The 21,425-nt window shown below is 33.4% G+C and overlaps 2 protein-coding genes across 3 annotated transcripts; both read left to right on the top strand.

Annotated features, from left to right (window-relative positions):
• Window positions 1-396: 396 nt before the first annotated feature.
• LOC114173136 (uncharacterized) lies at window positions 397-1,799 on the top strand. Of its 2 annotated transcripts, XM_028057374.2 has the most exons (2): window positions 397-1,158; window positions 1,402-1,799. In XM_028057374.2, exons 1-2 carry the CDS (start codon window positions 680-682, stop codon window positions 1,538-1,540), a joined length of 618 nt encoding a protein of 205 aa, XP_027913175.2. In that variant the 5' UTR covers window positions 397-679; the 3' UTR covers window positions 1,541-1,799. The 2 variants fall into 2 exon arrangements, with proteins under 2 accessions (XP_027913175.2, XP_027913176.1); XM_028057375.2 differs by lacking the exon at window positions 1,402-1,799 and having other exon boundaries at window positions 402-1,223.
• Window positions 1,800-11,367: 9,568 nt separating this feature from the next.
• On the top strand, window positions 11,368-19,778 carry PLDDELTA (phospholipase D delta). Its single transcript, XM_028057595.2, has 10 exons — window positions 11,368-12,540; window positions 12,640-12,756; window positions 13,554-13,748; window positions 14,867-15,169; window positions 15,273-15,341; window positions 15,537-15,684; window positions 16,097-16,245; window positions 17,697-17,849; window positions 18,630-18,830; window positions 19,226-19,778. Exons 1-10 carry the CDS (start codon window positions 11,590-11,592, stop codon window positions 19,520-19,522), a joined length of 2,583 nt encoding a protein of 860 aa, XP_027913396.1. The 5' UTR covers window positions 11,368-11,589; the 3' UTR covers window positions 19,523-19,778.
• The last annotated feature ends 1,647 nt before the right edge of the window (window positions 19,779-21,425 follow it).

The raw sequence follows: 21,425 nt of genomic DNA, 5'->3' as shown, positions 1-21,425 counted from the left end.
TTTGCCACTAGATAGTCGAAGACCGGCTAAGCAATAGTTAATTGCGGCAGGGGTTCAAACCTAAATCTTAAATTTTCCGTTACCACCACTACCATCACCTCATTACTCACTACTCTTACCTAAGTTTTTTTTTTTTTCATTGAGACGATCTGAAAATATTTTTTCCAAATACATATTTTTCACAGATATCACGACAAAAGAAAACATTGCCTAATATTGTACTATGATCATATGTAAAATGCTGTAACTTTCGGATAGAGGATGAGTAATTGATACCTCAACACTTTCCTCAATCACTAAAATCACTTCTTAGCTTACTCCAAAACTTGGATTCTTATACCAGAACTGAACAATACATACCTCTGAAAAGACAAGAAAACAAGAAAAGAAGCAACAAATAATCATACTCTAAAGTCAGTGTCACAATGACACGCACCAATCTGTGAAACCACGACCAAATCCAATCCGTGTAATTTTATAATGCGCCGGCAACGACAGCGTATTGCAACAAAACTTTTCTTCCTCTCCAAAAGCACGCCACACCATATGAATGTCAACCATAGTGCTTTTTTAATCGCCCCCTGCTTTTGTTTTTTTCTGATTAAACGATTTATAACAATGACTCACCCCTTTCATACGCTCCGCTCTGTATCACAATTACACCGTGGTTGATATCAACATGGAGAAACTGTTTCAGATGAGAAACAATTTCCTCAAGTTTCTGACAAAACAACCTGCGACTTTGGTAGTAGCGTTTCAGAACCCAACTCCTAGTCCTTGTCGATCGCCGGCACGAATGGTTTCGATAATTCCCCGGGAAGCCCGAAGGAAGCGCCGAGGCGAGAGCTTTAGCACGAGAGAGCCCACTTCTCCCAAAGTATCGTGCATGGGCCAAGTTCAGTGCAAGAAGAAGAGGAAGGCCCGGAAACAGAAACAGGCCCAGACCCAGACCCAGGCCCAGAAGGATTCAACAAAAACCGTTGACTCTGTTGGTGAATTGAAGAAGATTGTGCTTTGGATTCGGAAGGGAAGTGATGAGGGTCAAAAGCAAAAGGTTTTGGAAGAGAAGAGAGTGGAAGCTCCATCGTTGAATACAATGAAGAAATTTGCCAGTGGGAGAGGATCCTTGTATGATTTTGATGTTACAATTGCAGAAAGGTGAACGTTTCACTTTCATTCGCCCGAAACAAAAATCATAATAAATCGTTTCTCTTTATCACTCACTTTTTGCTTCATCTCACTGTGTTTATGTGTTGGTTTATGGTTGAATGATGAAAGCTTTATCTGTTAAAACAAAGATATATTTAATTCAATTATCTGTTAAATAGCTGATACATGTAAGGTGATGTAAAAGATCATATAGTTTGTGATTTATTTTATTTTTTATTTTTTTGTTTTCAGCTTGAAACAAATAAGAAGGATTGCAATCGATAATAATGGAAGATCAAGAGTTCAGAAGTCAAGTTTCTTCTTTTCATTTCTTTTACATTCATTAAGTGGATTTAATTTTAAGATATTTCTAGAGAATGGACTTTATTAGTTTTTTTTTTCATAGGAAAGTAAATACATAAAAATAATACTACTTACACATAAGTTACTTATAGTGCATTACTTAACTTAAAAGCGTTAAGTTATAAAGTTTAACCTAAATAAATTTTACAAATGTTATTCCAAACACACACATAAAAGGTTATTCTCGCATAATGATACAAATATAGACAAATTGTAAAGCAATGGGTTAATAATTCATATCATAAATATTAACGTGGGTGCATGCCACCGGCAGTAGTTTTAAGAGTTAAAATAGATATTTCTTATATTTGTGAGTGGTCTATATTATATTTTATTTATCATTAATGTGATATTTCTTCTATTTTGTAGAGTAAAGTATAATTTTAGTCTTTGAATTTTAATATAAAATTAAAATTCATTCCTAATTGAAACTTTGATATAAATGTATATAATTTTTTTAATTTAATTATATTAATTTTTTTTAACGTGTTAAATAGATTATATAAGAATGTATAAAATTTGATAAATAATTAAAATACTAACATGAAATATGATTAAAACATAAAAAAAAATTCAATCTAATTAAAGTTTAAAAACAAAAATATATTAAAATTTTAAATAATGACAAATTTCAATTTTAGTTCCATAAAAAATATACATAACACATATATTTTTTATCACAAGACAGCTTCTGTAATGTGCATGTAAAGTGGTAGATAAATTTTTGTTATTTTGTATAAGTTCATATAATATGTTTCGATTGGTGTAATTCATCTAGTGAACTACAAAAACGACACAGCAGAATGTAATTTAAAGAAGTGTTACATTACCAATCACAAAAATTATTAGTTGGATTGAACTTTTAATGTTTAAGGTTATTAAATAAATAAGATGCTTCACGAACATGAAGTACTTTGTACTTTTTAACTGCAACATATCACTATGTTGTACTTGTTAGAATTAATTGACGAATTAATTATATTAGTGACTCATTTGAAATATTATGATGGGCCCAATTGTGATTTAATAAAATATAAAGACTTATTGGTTATTATTATGGGAAGTGATAATAAAATAAAGATAAAGATAAAATAAAAACCAACTTGATGGACGTTGGTTTATAAAAGGAATTGGGGTTCTGTCTCTGGCCATAAGGTTCTTTTCACTGTAACCCATCAAGTACGTGTGAGAAGAGAAAGAAAGGCAAAGAGATAGATTGGGAAAAGGTGGTTGAAGAGCACACAAGATTATAAATTTGAAGAACGCATATTCACAGGATCTCTCATGGATCAAGGTTAGTGCTCTATTATGTTTTATCGAGTGAGAATCATAAATCTTAAAGATCCTTAATTAAGTTTTACATGTGGTATCAGAGCAAGATTGTAAGATTTATGATTCTCCTATTATGTGATGGTTCTCCCTTATGATGTTTTTCCCTAATGCTATAAACCCTAATTTAATTTTATCCCAAATCATCATGAACTCTAATTATTACTCAAGGGTTTATAATTTAAATGCTTTATGAGTATTTTTAAATTATGTATGAATTCTGCTGCTGCCACAAACAAGCTGTGCCGTTATTGTTATTGTGAAGTTTGAAAGTTGTTTAATTTGGAATGAAAATATAATGGACAGTTACGTGGTATTGAAAAAACTGATGAAAAAACTGTTGCATGAACGTGAATAATGTGTGAATGCATGAGCCTTCAAATTTGGAGTGAAAATTGTTACGTGAGTGAACGTGTGAAAATTGGAAGTTTTCCAATTTCATAAATTTCATAATATGTGAACCGTGTAATTAGTGGTTTTGTTAAATTATGTTTATTTATTTATTAAGATTAAAGTGTAATATTTTTATTGGTTTATGTTACCAATAAAATAAATAATATTAATTATTTTATTTATATAAATAATTAATATTTTAATTTTAATTTGCAATAATATTTATGTTTGTTATTGTTAAATTAAAATTAATGAAGATGCTATATAAAGTTTATAGCAATTAAATGTATGTGTATTTATTTATTTGAAATTAAGTATGATAAATTTTGTTAGTCACCAAAGTGGCCAAAATTTTAATGTTTATATAATTTCAAATTATTAATGTTTTTTATTTTAATTACCCATAGTATGGATGCTAAATTATGAATAATTAAATTTATGGGTTAATTAAAATTCATTAATTATAAGACATTTAAGGATCGCCCAAAGGTTGATTAATTGTTCTCATAATTAATGAACATGATTGTAGATAATTTTGTATGCGTCACTAGTTTTATTTATATACCCAAAGGTAGTAGGTGATTCTAGTTGATGCATATTTTAATTATCAATAATGTTATAATGTGATTAGCATCATTATGTTTATGTTTGTGTATTAGTGGATCTCCCAAAGGAGAACATTAGTATGCATAGAATGATTGTTTATATCTGAATCTGTTTTTACGTTTAGTTTTATGACTCAAAGCATTAATGTTAGGCATGTGTTAATTGCAGTCTCTATTCCGGTATCTTTACACGCGCTTGCTTCGTCTGTTCCAGTCTTTAATGGGTTGAATTTCCCTGACTGGAGTGAGCAAGTCCAATTTCACTTAGGTGTGTTGGATCTTGATCTAGCTCTTCTAGTTGAAAAGCCGGCTGCTATCACGGATACTAGTAGCAATGAAGAGAAAACCCATTATAAAGCCTGGGTAAGATCAAACAGACTTAGCTTAATGTTTATGAGAATGAGCATAGCAAGTAATATAAAGTCAGCTCTTCCCAAAACTGATGACGCAAAAGAATTTATGAAATTTGTGGAAGAGCGCTCCCAAACTGCTGATAAGTCTCTCGCTGGGACACTGATGAGTACGTTGACCACTATGAAGTTTGACGGTTCGCGTACTATGCATGAGCATGTGATCGAGATGACAAATATCGCAGCAAGACTTAAGTCTTTAGGAATGGTAGTGGATGAAGGTTTTCTCGTGCAGTTCATTCTGAACTCATTACCGTCTGAGTATGGTCCGTTCCAGATGCATGAGCATGTTTCTAATGTGATGCAGGGATTTCTTACAACCCGAACCATAAACCCAAATGAGAAGTTTGTCTTCATGGGCAATAAAGAGAAAGTTCCAGTGGAAGCGGTCGGGACTTATCGTCTAATCCTCGACACTGGATATCACTTAGACCTTATGGATACTTTTTATGTACCTAGTATCACTAGAAATTTAATTTCTTTGTCTAAGCTAGATATTGCTGGATATTCTTTTAAGTTTGGGAATGGTTGTTTCAGTTTGTTAAGCGTACTTTTATGATTGGATCTGGTACACTTTATGATGGTTTATATAAATTGAATTTGGATAATTTATATGCTGAAACTCTTATGACTTTGCATCACAATGTTGGCACTAAACGTAGTTTAGTGGATGAACGATCTGCTTTCTTGTGGCATAAACGTTTGGGACATATTTCCAAAGAAAGAATGCAAAGATTAGTAAAGAATGAAATTCTTCCGGATTTAGATTTTACTGATCTGAATGTGTGTGTAGATTGTATTAAAGGCAAACAAACTAAACACACAAAGAAAGGAGCCACGAGAAGCACTCAGCTTCTTGAAATCATACACACTGATATATGTGGTCCGTTTGATGTAAATTCTTTCAATAAAGAGAAGTACTTCATCACCTTTATTGATGATTTTTCGCGTTATGGACATGTCTATTTACTGCATGAGAAATCTCAGTCAGTAAATGCCTTGGAAGTTTATATAAATGAAGTGGAAAGGCAATTAGACAGAAAGGTGAAAATCGTAAGGTCTGATAGAGGTGGTGAGTATTATGGAAGATATGATGAAAGTGGACAACAACCTGGTCCGTTTGCTAAGTTCCTTGAGAAACGTGGTATTTGTGCTCAATACACAATGCCAGGCACACCACAACAAAATGGTGTATCAGAAAGGCGTAATCGAACCTTAATGGATATGGTTAGGAGTATGTTAAGTAATTCATGTTTACCCGTATCATTGTGGATGTATGCTTTAAAGACTGCCATGTATTTGTTGAACAGGGTTCCTAGTAAAGCTGTTCAAAAAACTCCTTTTGAGTTATGGACGAATAGGAAACCCAGTTTGAGACACCTGCATGTTTGGGGTTGTCAGGCAGAAGTAAGGATATACAATCCGCAAGAAAAGAAACTGGATGAAAGAACAATCAGTGGATTTTTCATTGGTTATCCAGAAAAATCAAAGGGGTACATGTTTTACTGTCCTACCCATAGTACTAGAATCGTTGAAACTGGAAATGCTCGATTCATTGAAAATGGCGAAACCAGTGGGAGTGAAGCTTCACGAAATGTGGAGATTAAGGAAGTTAGAGTACAAGTTCCTATAACTAGTACTTCTTTATCAAGAGTTGTTGTTCCACATGTTGTAGAAACTCACAACAATCAAGAAGAACAACAAATTAATGATCCCGAGGTTAACAATGAACCAATAGTAGAACAACCACAAGAAATAGTATTAAGAAGATCTCACAGAGATAGAAAGTCTGCTATTTCGAATGATTATGTGGTTTATCTACAAGAGTCAGAAAATGACTTAAGTATTGATAATGATCCAATTTCTTTTTCAGAAGCCATTAATGGTGATAATTCTGATAAGTGGTTAGATGCCATGAAAGATGAACTTAAATCAATGGCACATAATGACGTATGGAACCTTGTGGAATTGCCAGAAGGATGCAAGAGAGTTGGGTGTAAATGAGTCTTTAAGACTAAGCGTGACTCTCAAGGCAATATTGAACGTTACAAGGCCCGTCTTGTTGCCAAAGGTTTTACTCAGAAAGATGGCATTGACTATAAGGAAACATTTTCGCCTGTTTCTAAGAAAGATTCTTTTAGAATTATCATGGCATTAGTAGCTCATTATGATCTTGAGTTGCATCAAATGGATGTTAAAACTGCTTTTCTGAATGGGGATTTAGAAGAGGATGTCTATATGGACCAACCGGTGGGGTTCGCTGAAGAAGGAAAGGAGCACATGGTGTGTAAACTTAAGAGATCGATATATGGACTTAAACAAGCTTCTCGGCAATGGTATCTTAAGTTCAATGATACTATTGTGTCCTTTGGATTTAAGGAAAACACCGTTGATCGGTGTATATATCTGAAGGTCAGTGGGAGTAAGTTTATATTTCTGATTCTGTATGTTGATGATATCTTGCTTGCGACTAATGATCTTGGTCTATTAAGTGAGACTAAGAGGTTTCTCTCTAATAACTTTGAAATGAAAGATATGGGTGAGGCATACTATGTGATAGGAATAGAAATATTCCGTGACAGATCACAAGGATTGTTAGGTTTGTCTCAGAATGCATATATTAATAAAGTTTTAGAGAGATTCAGAATGGATAAATGTTCAGCATCTCCTGTTCCAATACAGAAAGGAGACAAGTTTAGTCTCATGCAAAGTCCAAAGAATGATTTGGAACGGAAACAGATGGAAAATATCCCTTATGCATCTGTTGTTGGGAGTTTGATGTATGCTCAAACCTGTACGAGGCCAGATATTAGCTTTGCAGTTGGTATGCTTGGTAGATACCAAAGTAATCCAGGTCTGGAGCATTGGAAAGCTGCAAAGAAAGTTTTAAGATACCTACAAGGAACAAAGAATCACATGCTTACTTATAGAAAAACTGATCACCTTGAGGTGATAGGTTATACAGATTCAGATTTTGCCGGCTGTGTGGATACAAGAAAGTCTACATTTGGTTATGTGTATCTTTTAGCCGGAGGAGCGATTTCATGGAAAAGTGCGAAGCAGTCTGTCATTGCTGCATCCACCATGGAAGCTGAATTTGTGGCATGCTTTGAGGCCACAGTTCAGGCTAATTGGTTGCGGAACTTTATTTCAGGACTTGGAGTAGTCGACAGTATTTCCAAGCCGCTGAAAATTTATTGTGATAATTCCGCAGCAGTCTTCTTTTCTAAAAACGACAAGTATTCTAAAGGTGCTAAACATATGGAGTTGAAATACTTTGCCGTTAAAGAAGAAGTTCAGAAACGTAAAGTGTCAATAGAACATATTAGCACAGATCTTATGATTGCTGACCCTTTAACAAAAGGGTTACCGCCCAAATTGTATGCTGGTCATGTAAAGAATATGGGCATTATGTCTACTAGTGAATGTTAAATGTTGAATGTTAATGTTTTGAATGTTTATGTGACACTTTGAGCTCCCTAATGTATAAATTTCTGAAATCTGTGTTTTCTTCTTTATGTTTATGCATGCAAATTATGATGAAGAAAACAAATTATATTATGTTATTGCTTTGTAAAATGACATTATGTTTGAACCCATTATTGACTTCTCGTTTTTAAGATCATATTAAGGAGAAAGGGATGATATAGTAGTACATGGAAGGGATCATGTCGATCAAATGAGGTGTGACCGCCATGACTCTTATTATGTCTGTATCTTTAATTATGAATAATGATGGAACCAATTTATGCAAGGTCTTTTATTGCGCATTATGTTTATGTATTAAATCACATAATGTTATGACATCATATGAGTCAAGTGGGAGAATGTTAGAATTAATTGACGAATTAATTCTATTAGTGACTCATTTGAAATATTATGATGGGCCCAATTGTGATTTAATAAAATATAAAGACTTATTGGTTATTATTATGGGAAGTGATAATAAAATAAAGATAAAGATAAAATAAAAACCAACTTGATGGACGTTGGTTTATAAAAGGAATTGGGGTTCTGTCTCTGGCCATAAGGTTCTTTTCACTGTAACCCATCAAGTACGTGTGAGAAGAGAAAGAAAGGCAAAGAGATAGATTGAGAAAATGTGGTTGAAGAGCACACAAGATTATAAATTTGAAGAACGCATATTCACAGGATCTCTCATGGATCAAGGTTAGTGCTCTATTATGTTTTATCGAGTGAGAATCATAAATGTTAAAGATCCTTAATTAAGTTTTACAGTACTTGGATCTTGCAATGTTAATATATAAGTACAGTTAATGGAAAAACAAGTATTCGTACCGAAAAAAAACTAGAAATTTTAGACCGAATTTAGGAAATCTCTTACAAATACATATATTCATTAGATTCTATTTAGGAACAAAAATATTTGAAAATTTGTGCTAGCCTTAATCCTTATTTGGAGAACATGTACAAGGGTAATTATTTATAAGTAACATGATTAGAATTAATTTTTGAATGTAAAATATGTATATCTTTAATTTCCAAAACCAATTAAAGGATAAAAGATTCACGTGACGAAAAAATAATTAACCGTTGTTTCTGCATTAAAGAATTGATTTATAATAATTTTATAACGCCGAACCAAATATACTTTTTTTGGGTGAAATACTACTCTCTTTTGTTTCTCAATTTCCATTTAATCTTATATCAATTATACTGTGACTCACTCTTAATTAATTCTAAAAGAAATAAAATTTAAAAATTTTGAAAATTTTTATAATTAAATTGAAGCTATCACATATGATAAAGAGATAACTTGTCATATTACAAAACATAAGCTTAAGAACTTTTTAAGAAGACATTTTGAGATAAAACTCACAATATATAAGATAATCAAACATAAGTGTGCATTGATTTTTCTTGCCAACGTTTTGAGAAACATCACGGTCTTGGCTATTGTATCAATCTCAGAATCATGGTTGGCGGAGAAAGAATTGATGAGTGTGGATTCTTTTGTTTCATCCATGGTGGATACCATGTTTCGAATAAAATTCCTCCGTTGTGTGGTTCATTTTATGGCAAAATGAACATTGTTTGCCAAAGTTCTTTCCTCTTCATCTTCTTGAATGTGATCTTTGTTTTGTTGCCCAACATTATTTAGCAAGGCTCTTTCTTCATTGAGGTTTATTTCTTGTTGCAAAACCAAGGAGAAAACGCGATTGATATTAGGTAAAAATGGTCCATCATAAGGATTTGAGTTTTTATAAGTATAGATCATGTAATAGAAAAATGACATATATTTTACTTTCTCTGATATTAAAATATAAATAATAAATTATAGTTATATAAGTTTTAAAATAATTTTTTTATGAGTAAATTTGGTAGATATTGCATAGGTTAAGTTATTGAGAAAGAATGAGAATGTATGTAATAAAAAAATGTTTTTTAAATTAAAAAAAATTAAGAACCAAAAGAAAAAGTATAATAAATTTAAAAAATATTTATTTAAAATTGTGATAAAAAATATATTTGGAATTCAAAGTGAACTATGATGGTTGGATTCCTAATAAATTGATGGATATTGAATTAATTAGCAATCTCTAAGATAGTTAAAAATTTTGTATAGCAGGACTTGTCAAATAAAATTAAATAAAATACAAGATAATAATAAAACTAAATTTATAACATTTTCATTAAATTAAAAATATAATAATAATTTAAAATGGAGATAATAGAGAAGGAGTGTATACCCATCTTCTTATTTATTGTCTTCTTCTATCTAATTTAAAAAGTTGTTATATCCATTCCAATTCCTTTGAGAATCCTATCTATAATTTATTTTTCTTTTGTGCAGTTGACAGATTTGATATTCTTACATTATTTATTATTATTATTATTATTATTATTATTATATTGTAATAAATAAATACAGGGAGGTTTTGAGACCGTGGAATCTGGTTTTGGTATCTTTCCACGATGAAAGTTTTCACATGCCAAGACATCAAAGCGATTCTACTTCTCAATTTCAAACACCTCAATATTCCATTACATAATTATTTCTAACTTGTCGTACACCTTTTCTCCCTCATTTTCTCTTTATTTCAATTAATAAAATTTAGTTAAATAAATTAAATTCACGTAATTTCAAAATTAAAGAATTTAATTAGATTAATATTTCAAAAAAAAAAATTTCATTAAAAATTAAAAATTAAAAAAATCAAATACATATTTAACCTAACTTTAAATTACCTACCACTTTAACTTTAGTCATCATCAAAAACCTTTCTATTCCTCCCTAAGAAAACTTCTCTTTATTGCGCATCCTTTATTTCCACATATGCCCAATGGCCAAAGAAACACACATAAAAATCAAATGTTGCAATAATTATGAAAACCAAACTAACTCAGAAGTCGTAGTTACCAAAGTAAGTTTGTCTTTAGTGATGGACCCACTTTGAATCACGCTTATGATTTACCCTAATGGCTTATGACACCAACCATTTGCAAAAACTATTAAGTATCACACACACACAAAAAAAAACCCTACAAGAGTAGCTTTTTCTTTTAAATTCCATGGAAAAAAGAAATGCATGATTTATTTATTCCAGTAGTCTATTTCCATGCAAAAACAAAGAGATCAAAAAGAAAAAGAACAACTTTTAATTCTTTAATCTCATAAAAAAAGATGTAAAAAGCTTTAAAGTAACGAATGATGAGCCTTACCATTTCCGCTAGCAGGGACACGGTTTGGTCACAGTAAATCCAAACACAAGGTTGGGCCCACCGAGTAGTTGAAAATGGTCCACAAGGCCCACTGACATGCCACCATGACCTAATCCAGAGGCCCACAAACAACGCAGCGAAAAACGATTTGTGATGTAATTTCAATTTCTCATGATCCCACCATCCAGCAGAACATCGTGCAAAGATCTGATGAAGAATTAATAATTTATTGCGTCGTGAGTAATTAAAATAACACGACGTTGAAAAAATACAGTACCTAGCAATATTTAAACGGCGATTCCAAATCGGGTGTCGTCGTGCACTCTCCACGTGCAATGCGTTCATTACTGTTACCACCAGATTAAATTCAAACAAATTTTTTATTGAACAAAAATGGTGGTAAAATTGAGAATGACATGGAATACTGTGAATACGCCAGCAGAGAAACACGCACACTGTCCCCCCCGCCACGCAACGCAAATCCAAAACCAGAAGCTAACAAAAACGTTCTCTAATTCAAACCAAGCAACCACGTGACTTCACTCTCTTCGTTACAAGCTATTCCAAAATCTTTTTTCTGGTTTCGACTTCTACACTAAAAACCCTCGTTAGCCGCGGAGTGTAAATTCAAAACTATACACTCGGCGTACGGGAACATGGCGGACTCTGGCGGCGACGACAATGGCGTCACCTACCTTCATGGTGACCTGGATTTGAAAATTATTGAGGCGAGGCACTTGCCGAACATGGACATCTTCTCGGAGCGTCTCCGCCGCTGCGTAACCGGCTGCGACACTATCAAATTCCACTCCGAGGACCCCGCCGACGGTGGAAGCCAGCGGACGCGGCAGCAGCGCCACCACCGGAGGATCATCACGAGTGACCCGTACGTGACGGTTTCGGTGCCGCAGGCGACGGTGGCGCGCACGCGCGTGCTGAAGAACTCGTCGAACCCGGCGTGGAACGAGCGGTTTCACATCCCGCTCGCGCATCCGGTTGTGGATTTGGAGTTCCGCGTGAAGGACGACGACGTTTTCGGCGCGCAGATTATTGGAACCGTGAAGATTCCGGCGCAGCTGATTGCCACAGGCCAGTTGATTTCTGACTGGTACCCTATCGTCGGGCCGTCTGGGAAGCCGGCGAAGCCGGACACGGCGCTGCACCTGGAGATGAAATTCATGTCGGTGGAGAAGAATTTGCTTTACCAACGAGGCATTGCGGCGGATCCGGAGCGCCGCGGAGTGAGGAACACGTATTTTCCGGTGAGAAAGGGGAGTTCGGTGAGGTTGTACCAGGATGCGCAGTGTCCTGAAAGTGGCGGAGCGAAGTTACCGGAGGTTAAGCTTGAGAATGGAGAGGTTTACAGGCACGGGAAGTGTTGGGAGGATATTTGTTATGCTATATCTGAGGCTCATCACATGGTGTATTTGGTGGGCTGGTCGATTTACCATAAGGTGAGGCTTGTTAGAGAGCCTACTAGGCCGTTGCCACGAGGTGGCGATTTGACGCTTGGCGATTTGCTGAAGTATAAGTCTGAGGAAGGGGTGAGAGTGTTGTTGCTGGTTTGGGATGATAAAACTTCGCACGACAAGGTTTTCCTCAAGACGGTTAGTGTTTTTCTCTAATTGGCATTTCACAGTATTTCTTTTTTGTAATCTTTGAGAATGCTTGATTGGTTGCTGATTGCTTTGATGCTTTTTGTGCAGACTGGTGTGATGCAGACTCATGATGAGGAAACCAGGAGGTTTTTTAAACATTCTTCAGTAATGTGTGTTCTGTCGCCTCGTTATGCCAGCAGCAAGATGAGCTTCTTGAAGCAACAGGCAAGTGTTTGGATCATTCAGGGTTTGATCCACTTTTCAATCTAGAACAATTCCACACTATCCAGGGATCAATTTCTCATATAAAATCTGTTAAGTTCTGAAAATTGTTTCCAAAACAAGTTTTTTAAAAACCAAAAACAGGCACAGCTGGGAAATGTTCTCTCGTTCTCTTCAGTTTTCTTCAAGTGCTCCAACACCGAGACGAACTCTTTGTAAACAGAAATGTACTCTGGGAAAATGTACTCAGGGAACGGACTCTTTCAAATGTACTAACTAGGGGAACAATCAAACGTTAGAGAACAGAAAACTCTTTTTCAAAACAGTAAGCCAACTTGGTTTCAGTAATGTGGTACCAGTTTTGAGTTTGGCAACCTGCCAATGATGATTTGATGGTTGCTGTGTTAAATGATAATAATGTAGTCAACTTTTGTTGTCTTATGATTTTGTATATTGCTCTCTTGTTGTTTGCGTTTTGTTGTCTCATAGAGTTGATACGTCCCTCCTGTATGTTGTCAGGAGATAGGATTCTTTGTGAGCTAGTTTTCAGTGGAGTCAAATATGAAATGCCCTGTGTTTTGTGGCCTAAGCTCTAAACAGTGGGTATGTATTTTGTAGACGCAAAATTCAGCATGGGAAATATACCTTCGCATGTTAATTTAACTGTTTGAAGTTACAAGATATGTTTCTGTTTATTCAATTTCCCCTCACCTTTCCGCCTGCAACTTTAGTCGTAGTTGTTAAGTTGTGTTGTCTTTTGAGATAGTGTCATGGAGTTGTTTTTATATGCTATCATACAGGTTGTTGGGACGGTCTTCACACACCACCAAAAATGTGTAATTGTGGACACACAGGCCACAGGGAATAATCGGAAGATAACTGCTTTTCTTGGAGGTCTTGATCTATGTGATGGTCGCTATGACACACCAGAGCATCGTCTGTTTCGTGATCTTGACACTGTATTTTCTGGTGATTTCCACAATCCTACATTTCCTGTAAGTTTCAGCCCACTTGTTTGTTTCACTTGTTCTTTCATTTTTTTAGGAATCAGGACAGACCAGTTTTTAACTATTTTCAGCAGAACAATTTTTGGTTATATTATCCGTTGTGTCTGGATTGAACCCATGGTGGGAATGAAGACTGTTGTGTGGTCCCTCTATTAATCCTTATTTCCGCCAAGTACATAGTAGCTTCTGAATGGAAATTGTATTATATATTATCATTGATAATACCTTAGCAAAAACCCCAAGTTACAGGGTTGAGTTAGATAGATACACCATTATATTCTATGTGGGTCCCTGCTTAGATACTCTGATTTCGTTTTTTGGTCACCAAGTATATTGAAATTTCACCACAAAATTTGTATTTTGTAATATTGCTCATAAGCACCTGTAGGGTGGGATTAGAAGAGCTATACCATTTCTATAGTTGGGGTTTATTGCCAAAACTTAAGATCCCTTTCCAAATGCCCACCTACTCCCGACCATTGATTGCAAATTTGCACTACTCAGAAAAGAAAGAATTATTTTGCGGCAAAGATGGTATAGTATCTGTGGTTGTTGGCTGTTGAGGGATGTTAGTCCTCCAGCACTGAGTCTAGGTTCTTGAATCGGCTTATAGGTTATGCCTTAATGCCATCACTACAATATTTTCTTGCCTTTCTAAAGTGACAAAGTCTCATTTGTGATATTTGCTTCCAGATAACGTTCTAGAACAATCTTAGATATGAAATTTATGGTACTCAATTTGATAATCAAATTCTAAGGAGCCGATTGTAATTGTTAGCTCCAAACATCTAATTCCTTTTTCTATGCTGCCCGCAGTGGCCTTGTTTGTAGGACCAAGTTAAAGATTGGTAATAAGTAACAGTTTTTTATTGTCTTTGGCCATACTGTAGAATAGTATAATTGTAGAATAAGTTAATATTATTGAGTGTGGAAGTCAATTATCTTTTCCTATTTTTACATTGTAGGAAGTATTGTCTTGTTTGATTACAATGTGGTTACACTTTGCCTTTACTTTCTCTCTCATGTTTTTCCAACAAAAGAAATGGAATCATTATCTGATTTGTTGTTAGTTCTCTGCTCTCACCCCTCTTATGTATTGTGTGTAGGCTGGAACAAGGGTTCCTAGACAACCATGGCATGATTTACACTGCAGAGTAGATGGACCTGCTGCATACGATGTTCTTATTAATTTCGAGCAGCGATGGAAAAAGGCAACCAAGTGGAAAGAATTTGCAATCCTATTTAAAAAATCCTCTCAATGGCATGATGATGCTTTGATAAGAATAGAACGCATCTCATGGATATTAAGTCCTTCTGTTACCACAAAGGAAAATTATACAGTTGTTCCAGAGGATGACCCTTTAGTGTGGGTTTCTAGCGAAGATGATCCTGAAAACTGGCATGTTCAGGTTGGACAATGCAAGCTTAGTTCTGAGTAACGTTACTTGACTGCTATTCTTTCTTGACTTTGGATATAATTCGTTTCATTACGTTTTTTTCCAACTCTTACAGATCTTCCGCTCCATTGACTCAGGGTCCCTCAAAGGATTTCCCAAACATGTTGATGTTGCTCTGTCCCAGGTTTATGTACCCTCTTGTTCATCCTATTTTCAGAAAATTCCAAATATATTAAGTGAAACTCTATACAACATATTTGCAACTCAAATATATATATATATATATATATATATATATATATATATATATATATATATATATACACACACACACACACACACACACACACACTTTCTAATCAACATATTTTGTATGCAGAATCTTATTTGTGCTAAAAGTTTGGTCATAGACAAAAGCATTCAAACAGCGTACATTGAAGCAATCAGATCTGCTCAACACTTTATTTATATTGAAAACCAGTACTTCATTGGATCATCGTATGCATGGCCTTCTTATAAAGATGCAGGTTAGGCTTAAATTCTAGGTTTTTAAAAGCAGGATAATTTTCTGTATTTTATCAGTTGCTTTACTCTGTATGCGGAGAAGGGACATCCTGTAAGATTTGATTCATTGATCTTGAAGGCAAAAGAAGACAAAGTTGAATGCACAGAAAATAATGTGATTATATTATTTTAATTTAGTCAGAAAGAACTCTTCCTCCCAAGTCTTTCGAATTTTCTTCTCTTTGACTTAAGAAAAATTCTGTTATTAATAAATTAATGGTATTATGTTATTTGCTTTTAGTAACTATTTGACTTGTTTCTACCCTTGTTCATAAGACATACTTTCAAAATCGTTGGTTTGTTTCTTTTGTCTGCAAAAGAAAAAGAAGAAAAAAATTAAGGACGACAGATGTCTCATGTGTCTTCTGATGTCAGGGGCTGATAATCTCATCCCAATGGAGTTGGCGCTGAAAATTGCTAGTAAAATCAGAGCTAAGGAAAGGTTTGCTGTCTATGTTGTTTTACCAATGTGGCCAGAAGGTGATCCAAAAACTGGGGCTATGCAAGAAATCCTCTTTTGGCAGGTATTAGACTGTGTCTATTGTTTTGAAGTTTATTTTCCAATGGTGGAAATTTAGAATTTATGAATATTAAGAATTTGCTTCTCTAAGTGCACTTTATAGAGTACGGTTTAATTGTTGGCGAGCAAATCAAGGGAGTGAGTTCTCACAAATTCTGATTGGACCCTGAAAAGGAATGGTAAAACAAAAGTAATATTAATACTGAATTAGAACTATATCAGAGGTATAAGCCTTTGCTACAAGGCTGCATGCTGGGAAATATGAAAATGAAACTGGGGTAATGGCTGGAGACAAGGTAGTTAAAATCAACATTATCAGTACAATCATCTGTAAATATTATAAACTATTTAGTGCATGAGATATTAGGGACATAAGCAGGAACCCATACGTTAGTATGGACAAGATAAAATGGGACAAACCTCCTCTTATTGTTAATGGGAAAATTTGCACATTCGTGTTTAACAAACTCACATCTTATAGTGGAGACTTTCCACCTTTAAATATGAAGGGAAAAATCAATTTTACAACTTGAAATAAAGGATTTCCCAACTGACAATGGTATATTGAATTTTCTCTTTACTAGTCGTGGTGGACTCATATATCAGGGAGTGGCTATTGACAAGTTGATTCCACGAAGTAAGGGTCATTCCATTCTCTAGCATGTATAATTGTGCTCACGACTTCTTGTCATGTAAAAGACAAGAGTTGCTGTGAAAAACAACATTATGTGAAAGATTTTGAGTTTTTGTACAAAATTTAGATTAGTGGACAATTTAGAGACATAAAAGACACCTTTTAAGGTTATGATGAGCTTAGTTAGACCTCTCCTTGTCCTGTTGCTGTTACAAGATTTCCATCTGCTGTGGAAATTTTCTTGTTGTTAGGGAGATGGAGAAGATGTGGAGAAGTATTTGGCTAGTGGGGTCATATGGTTAGAGGCTCCAAAGTCTAGTATCCAATAGTGAGAAAAAGACCTATCTGAAGCATTAAGCATTATGAGGACATTGAGCATGGGAATAGAGGGGGACCTTACATTGGGTGGCATAATAAGCCCAATAAACTTGATCTAGGATAGACTTTAAATGATTTTGGTACCATCTCAAATTTTGAATGAATAATATATTTCTTTTATATTATAATAATGAGGTCACCGAACCTATAAATACATGTGACTGTTGTTTATTTTAGGAAATACAGAGAACTAATTCTAAAGAAACAAATCTCGGTAATTATGGGATTGACTTTAAATACATAACCCTAGTATTAATGACATGATGCTACTGTAATAAAGAATAAAGTTATAGAAAGCTAAAATAAAAGACTTCCTACAATACATAAATCAACCATTTAGTTTTGTCAATGATTATCAAACCCTCACTTTACTCTCTAATGTGCCCTCACTTTACTCCAAAAAAATATATATTCACTTTATTTTCTGTGTTTTTGGTGTACAGGGCCAAACAATGCAAGCAATGTATAACGTAGTTGCTAGAGAGTTGAAAGCAATGCAACTTTCTCATATAAGCCCACAAGATTACCTCAATTTTTATTGCCTTGGTAATCGGGAAGACTTCAATGACGAAAGTACAAGCACGAATGGTGCACAGGTGATTTTCTAAAATAATATTATATCAGTCTTGTTTATACCTTCAGTACAACATAATTATTTTCTTTTAAGCTTTTTCCAAATGTAGTTTATTAACATATTAGACCATACAACCTTGACTTTATATCCTAGATCGTTATACGCCACTGTCCATGATGAAATTTTCTGTATACCACTTCTCTCACAAAGGATGTATTTTAAATTATTGTTCTTTGCCCTAAGCTTCGTAGTATAGTGAAAATCATTGGTTACTTTATTTCATCCTTCAGGACTCATATAGGCAGCATCTTCTAAATCAGTGTTGTCTTTTATTTGTCAATGGTAATATACAACATTTTGGTAAGGCTTTGGCCATTTTTTGAGTGAACATAACGCTATAATCTTCTAGTTTATCCCTTTACGTGATACTGGGACTCTAAATGAAAATAGCAAGCGATATGCAATTGTGTGTAGATGTTCACCCAGGCCCCATTTGCAGTTCTTCACTTTGCTCATAGTTAAAAATCCATTAGCGTTTGCTTTCACTATACTTATATGATACGATATGATATCCTTGACAAATGAATATGCCAGTCTTGTAATGGGCTTGGCTACTAATATACTTACGTTCTATGATCAAATAGTGCAAAATGTTGTTGTTGGAATCCCTCTTTTCCCAGTTGTACACTGTTCTAATCAGATGATATCTTTTTATTCCATTTTGATAGTAGAAACTGTAGATGCATTTTTCCCTTGTTATATATCTCCAATATCTCAGCTTATGGAATATTTTTCTTGTCAGGTATCAGGAGCATATAAACATCGCAGATTTATGATTTATGTGCATGCTAAGGGAATGATCGTTGATGATGAGTATGTTATAATTGGATCTGCTAATATAAACCAAAGATCTATGGCTGGTACTAAAGATACTGAGATAGCTATGGGTGCATATCAACCGCATTACACATGGTCAGCAAAGCAAAGACATCCATATGGTCAGGTTTGTATTTCTCCCAAAGCTTTTATTCTTGAAGCAGATTTTCTAGCTGTAAATCTTTCTATCCAGCCACAGATGTAATGTTGTGTCATTTTACCTAAATGGTTATAAATCAAATATATCAAATTACTGGATGATTTCTAGGCATAGATAGACCTGAAAATCACTCTTATCTTCTACTGAATAAAAATCTCCTAAATTATTTAATCACTAAATGGTGTCATGGATAAGTAACCAAATAGAAAACATTGCTAGTTGTTCTACCTATGTATCTCTAGTACCTTGTCTGTTTGGAGAAAATTAACTGATGCCTTAATGTCTGAACCTCTTGGCTTTTTTTGTGCCAATATGATATGTGAGATTATATTTATCAAATTCAACGGTTTTTGTTCTTGCAGATTTATGGTTACAGAATGTCACTTTGGGGAGAGCATCTTGGCATGTTAGATGAAACTTTTAAGGAGCCAGAGAGTTTGGAGTGTGTGCATAAAGTGAATGAAATTGCTGAAAACAATTGGAAATTATTCGCTTCTGAAGATTTCTCACTATTGCAAGGACATCTTCTTAAGTATCCTGTAAAGGTAGATTCTGATGGAAAGGTTAGATCCCTACCCGACTGTGAGAATTTTCCCGATGCTGGCGGTAAGATATTAGGTGCTCACTCCACAGCAATACCAGATATTCTAACAACTTAAACTCCTGAATTCATGTTGTGAAGATTGTCTGACGTGTTGTTGTCTGTCCCTTCCTAATAAAGATGATAGAAAAAGAAGTTGGGGTGAAGTTATGTAGCTTTCTGTACTTAATTTATTGTTCAGTTCATTTGTAAATCTTTCACACAGTATTGATTCATATCTTCAAAAGGATCACCTGTTTATAGATAGTTTTGTATATCTAAACTTCATTCATAGATTGCATCCCCGAATGAAATACACTTTTTTTAAGTAGCAACATCTTGGGTATCAGGTGGTACATACATGATACATACATAGATAATATTAGTATTAGAAGTTTTTTCCTGTATGATGGATTACCTGATTTTTTTTATTATCATTTATAGTTAAAATAAATTGTTTCTTATAACAAGAGAAGATGAATAGTTTAATAGTTCGAGTAAACGTGAGGACTTTCAGAGATTTGTAAAAGCAACTCTTAAGGTTCATTTTGTGTTGAGTGAGTTTGTTGTGATTGTGAAAGAGTAAAAAAGTTAGGAGTTCCCTTTGCTCATACTTCAAAAAGAAAAATCACAATAAAGTTTTTTGTTGCTTTAAACCAGACACTAGATGTATAGTTTGTAACCAACTTGGTCACAAAGAAAGTTTGTAAGAATTAGAGATGGCAAATAAACTCGTGCCCGTGGGTATCACCCGAACCCGTCTCCGTTTTGACGGGGAATCCCCGCTTTGACTGGGTATGGGTATGGGTAATACCCGAAATTTTCAACTGGGGATGAGGATGGGGATATATATATACCCGCCCAAATACCCGTCCCCGCTTAAATTACTAAACTATTTATAATTTATTAAATAATCTAAAAAATATATATAAATAAATAATATATTTACACATAAAATATAATATAATATAATATAGTATATATACATATAAATAAAATATACTTTTATATATATATATATATATATATATATATATATATATATATATATATATTTACACATATACATGTAATATAATATAATATAATATACATATAATATATATACATAATAATATAATATAATATATATAATATATACGTATAAAACAAATTAATCATTTAACTAGTGAGATCTTTTATAAACAAATTTATAACATTATAAATTTATAAAAATTTAAAAGAAATATATATATATATATATATATATATATATATATATATATATAAAAGCATAAAATATCTACGCATATACATATAATATATATACATAATAATATAATATATATTATTATATTTATATTATTATATAATATAATATAATATATACTTAAAATAAATATATATCTATAAAAAAATATATATATATATATATATATATATATATATATATATATATATATATATATATATATATATATATATATATATATATATAAACATAAGATATCCACACATATAATATATATATACATAGTAATATAATATAATATATAATATAATATAATATATTATATATATATATATATATATATATATATATATAACATATTTCTCATTCTCTTTGTTTTTTGTTATATAACATATTGGCAATTGCTTCAGTTTTAGATCCAAGGTACAAGATGGACATGTTAGAATATTATTTTTATAAATTGTATGGTAATGATTTTGATCTGAAACTTAGTAGGATTCGTCAAATGTGCTATGATTTGGTTTTGGAATATCAATCAAAAAAGAATGAAACTTCTTTTTATAGAGCTACATCATTGGAGTTGGGAAAGGATGTTGATAATGATGCGCATGAATTTTTAGAGTTTATGGCAAAAAAGAAAAAATCTAGAACTACAGTTATGAAAACAGAGTTGGATTATTACTTGGAAGAAGATAATTTGCCGGTTACACAAGAATTTGATATCCTATCATGGTGGAAAACAAATGGGTTA

This window comes from Vigna unguiculata, chromosome 2 (assembly GCF_037176805.1).
Source record: "Vigna unguiculata cultivar grain cowpea cultivar isolate G323 ecotype 2 chromosome 2, ASM3717680v1, whole genome shotgun sequence".
Classification (NCBI taxonomy): domain Eukaryota; kingdom Viridiplantae; phylum Streptophyta; class Magnoliopsida; order Fabales; family Fabaceae; genus Vigna; species Vigna unguiculata.
Note: the sequence above shows the minus strand (reverse complement) of the source record. Positions and strands in the feature narration are given on the sequence as shown.

Excerpts from the sequence above, each read along its gene's own strand:
- LOC114173136 (XM_028057374.2), top strand. The coding sequence starts at position 680 with ATGGAGAAACTGTTTCAGATGAGAAACAATTTCCTCAAGTTTCTGACA. Across the intron at positions 1,159-1,401 it reads GATGTTACAATTGCAGAAAG|CTTGAAACAAATAAGAAGGA; the intron begins GTGAACGTTTCA and ends TTTTGTTTTCAG.
- PLDDELTA (XM_028057595.2), top strand. The coding sequence starts at position 11,590 with ATGGCGGACTCTGGCGGCGACGACAATGGCGTCACCTACCTTCATGGT. Across the intron at positions 12,541-12,639 it reads ACAAGGTTTTCCTCAAGACG|ACTGGTGTGATGCAGACTCA; the intron begins GTTAGTGTTTTT and ends CTTTTTGTGCAG. Across the intron at positions 13,749-14,866 it reads TCCACAATCCTACATTTCCT|GCTGGAACAAGGGTTCCTAG; the intron begins GTAAGTTTCAGC and ends TATTGTGTGTAG.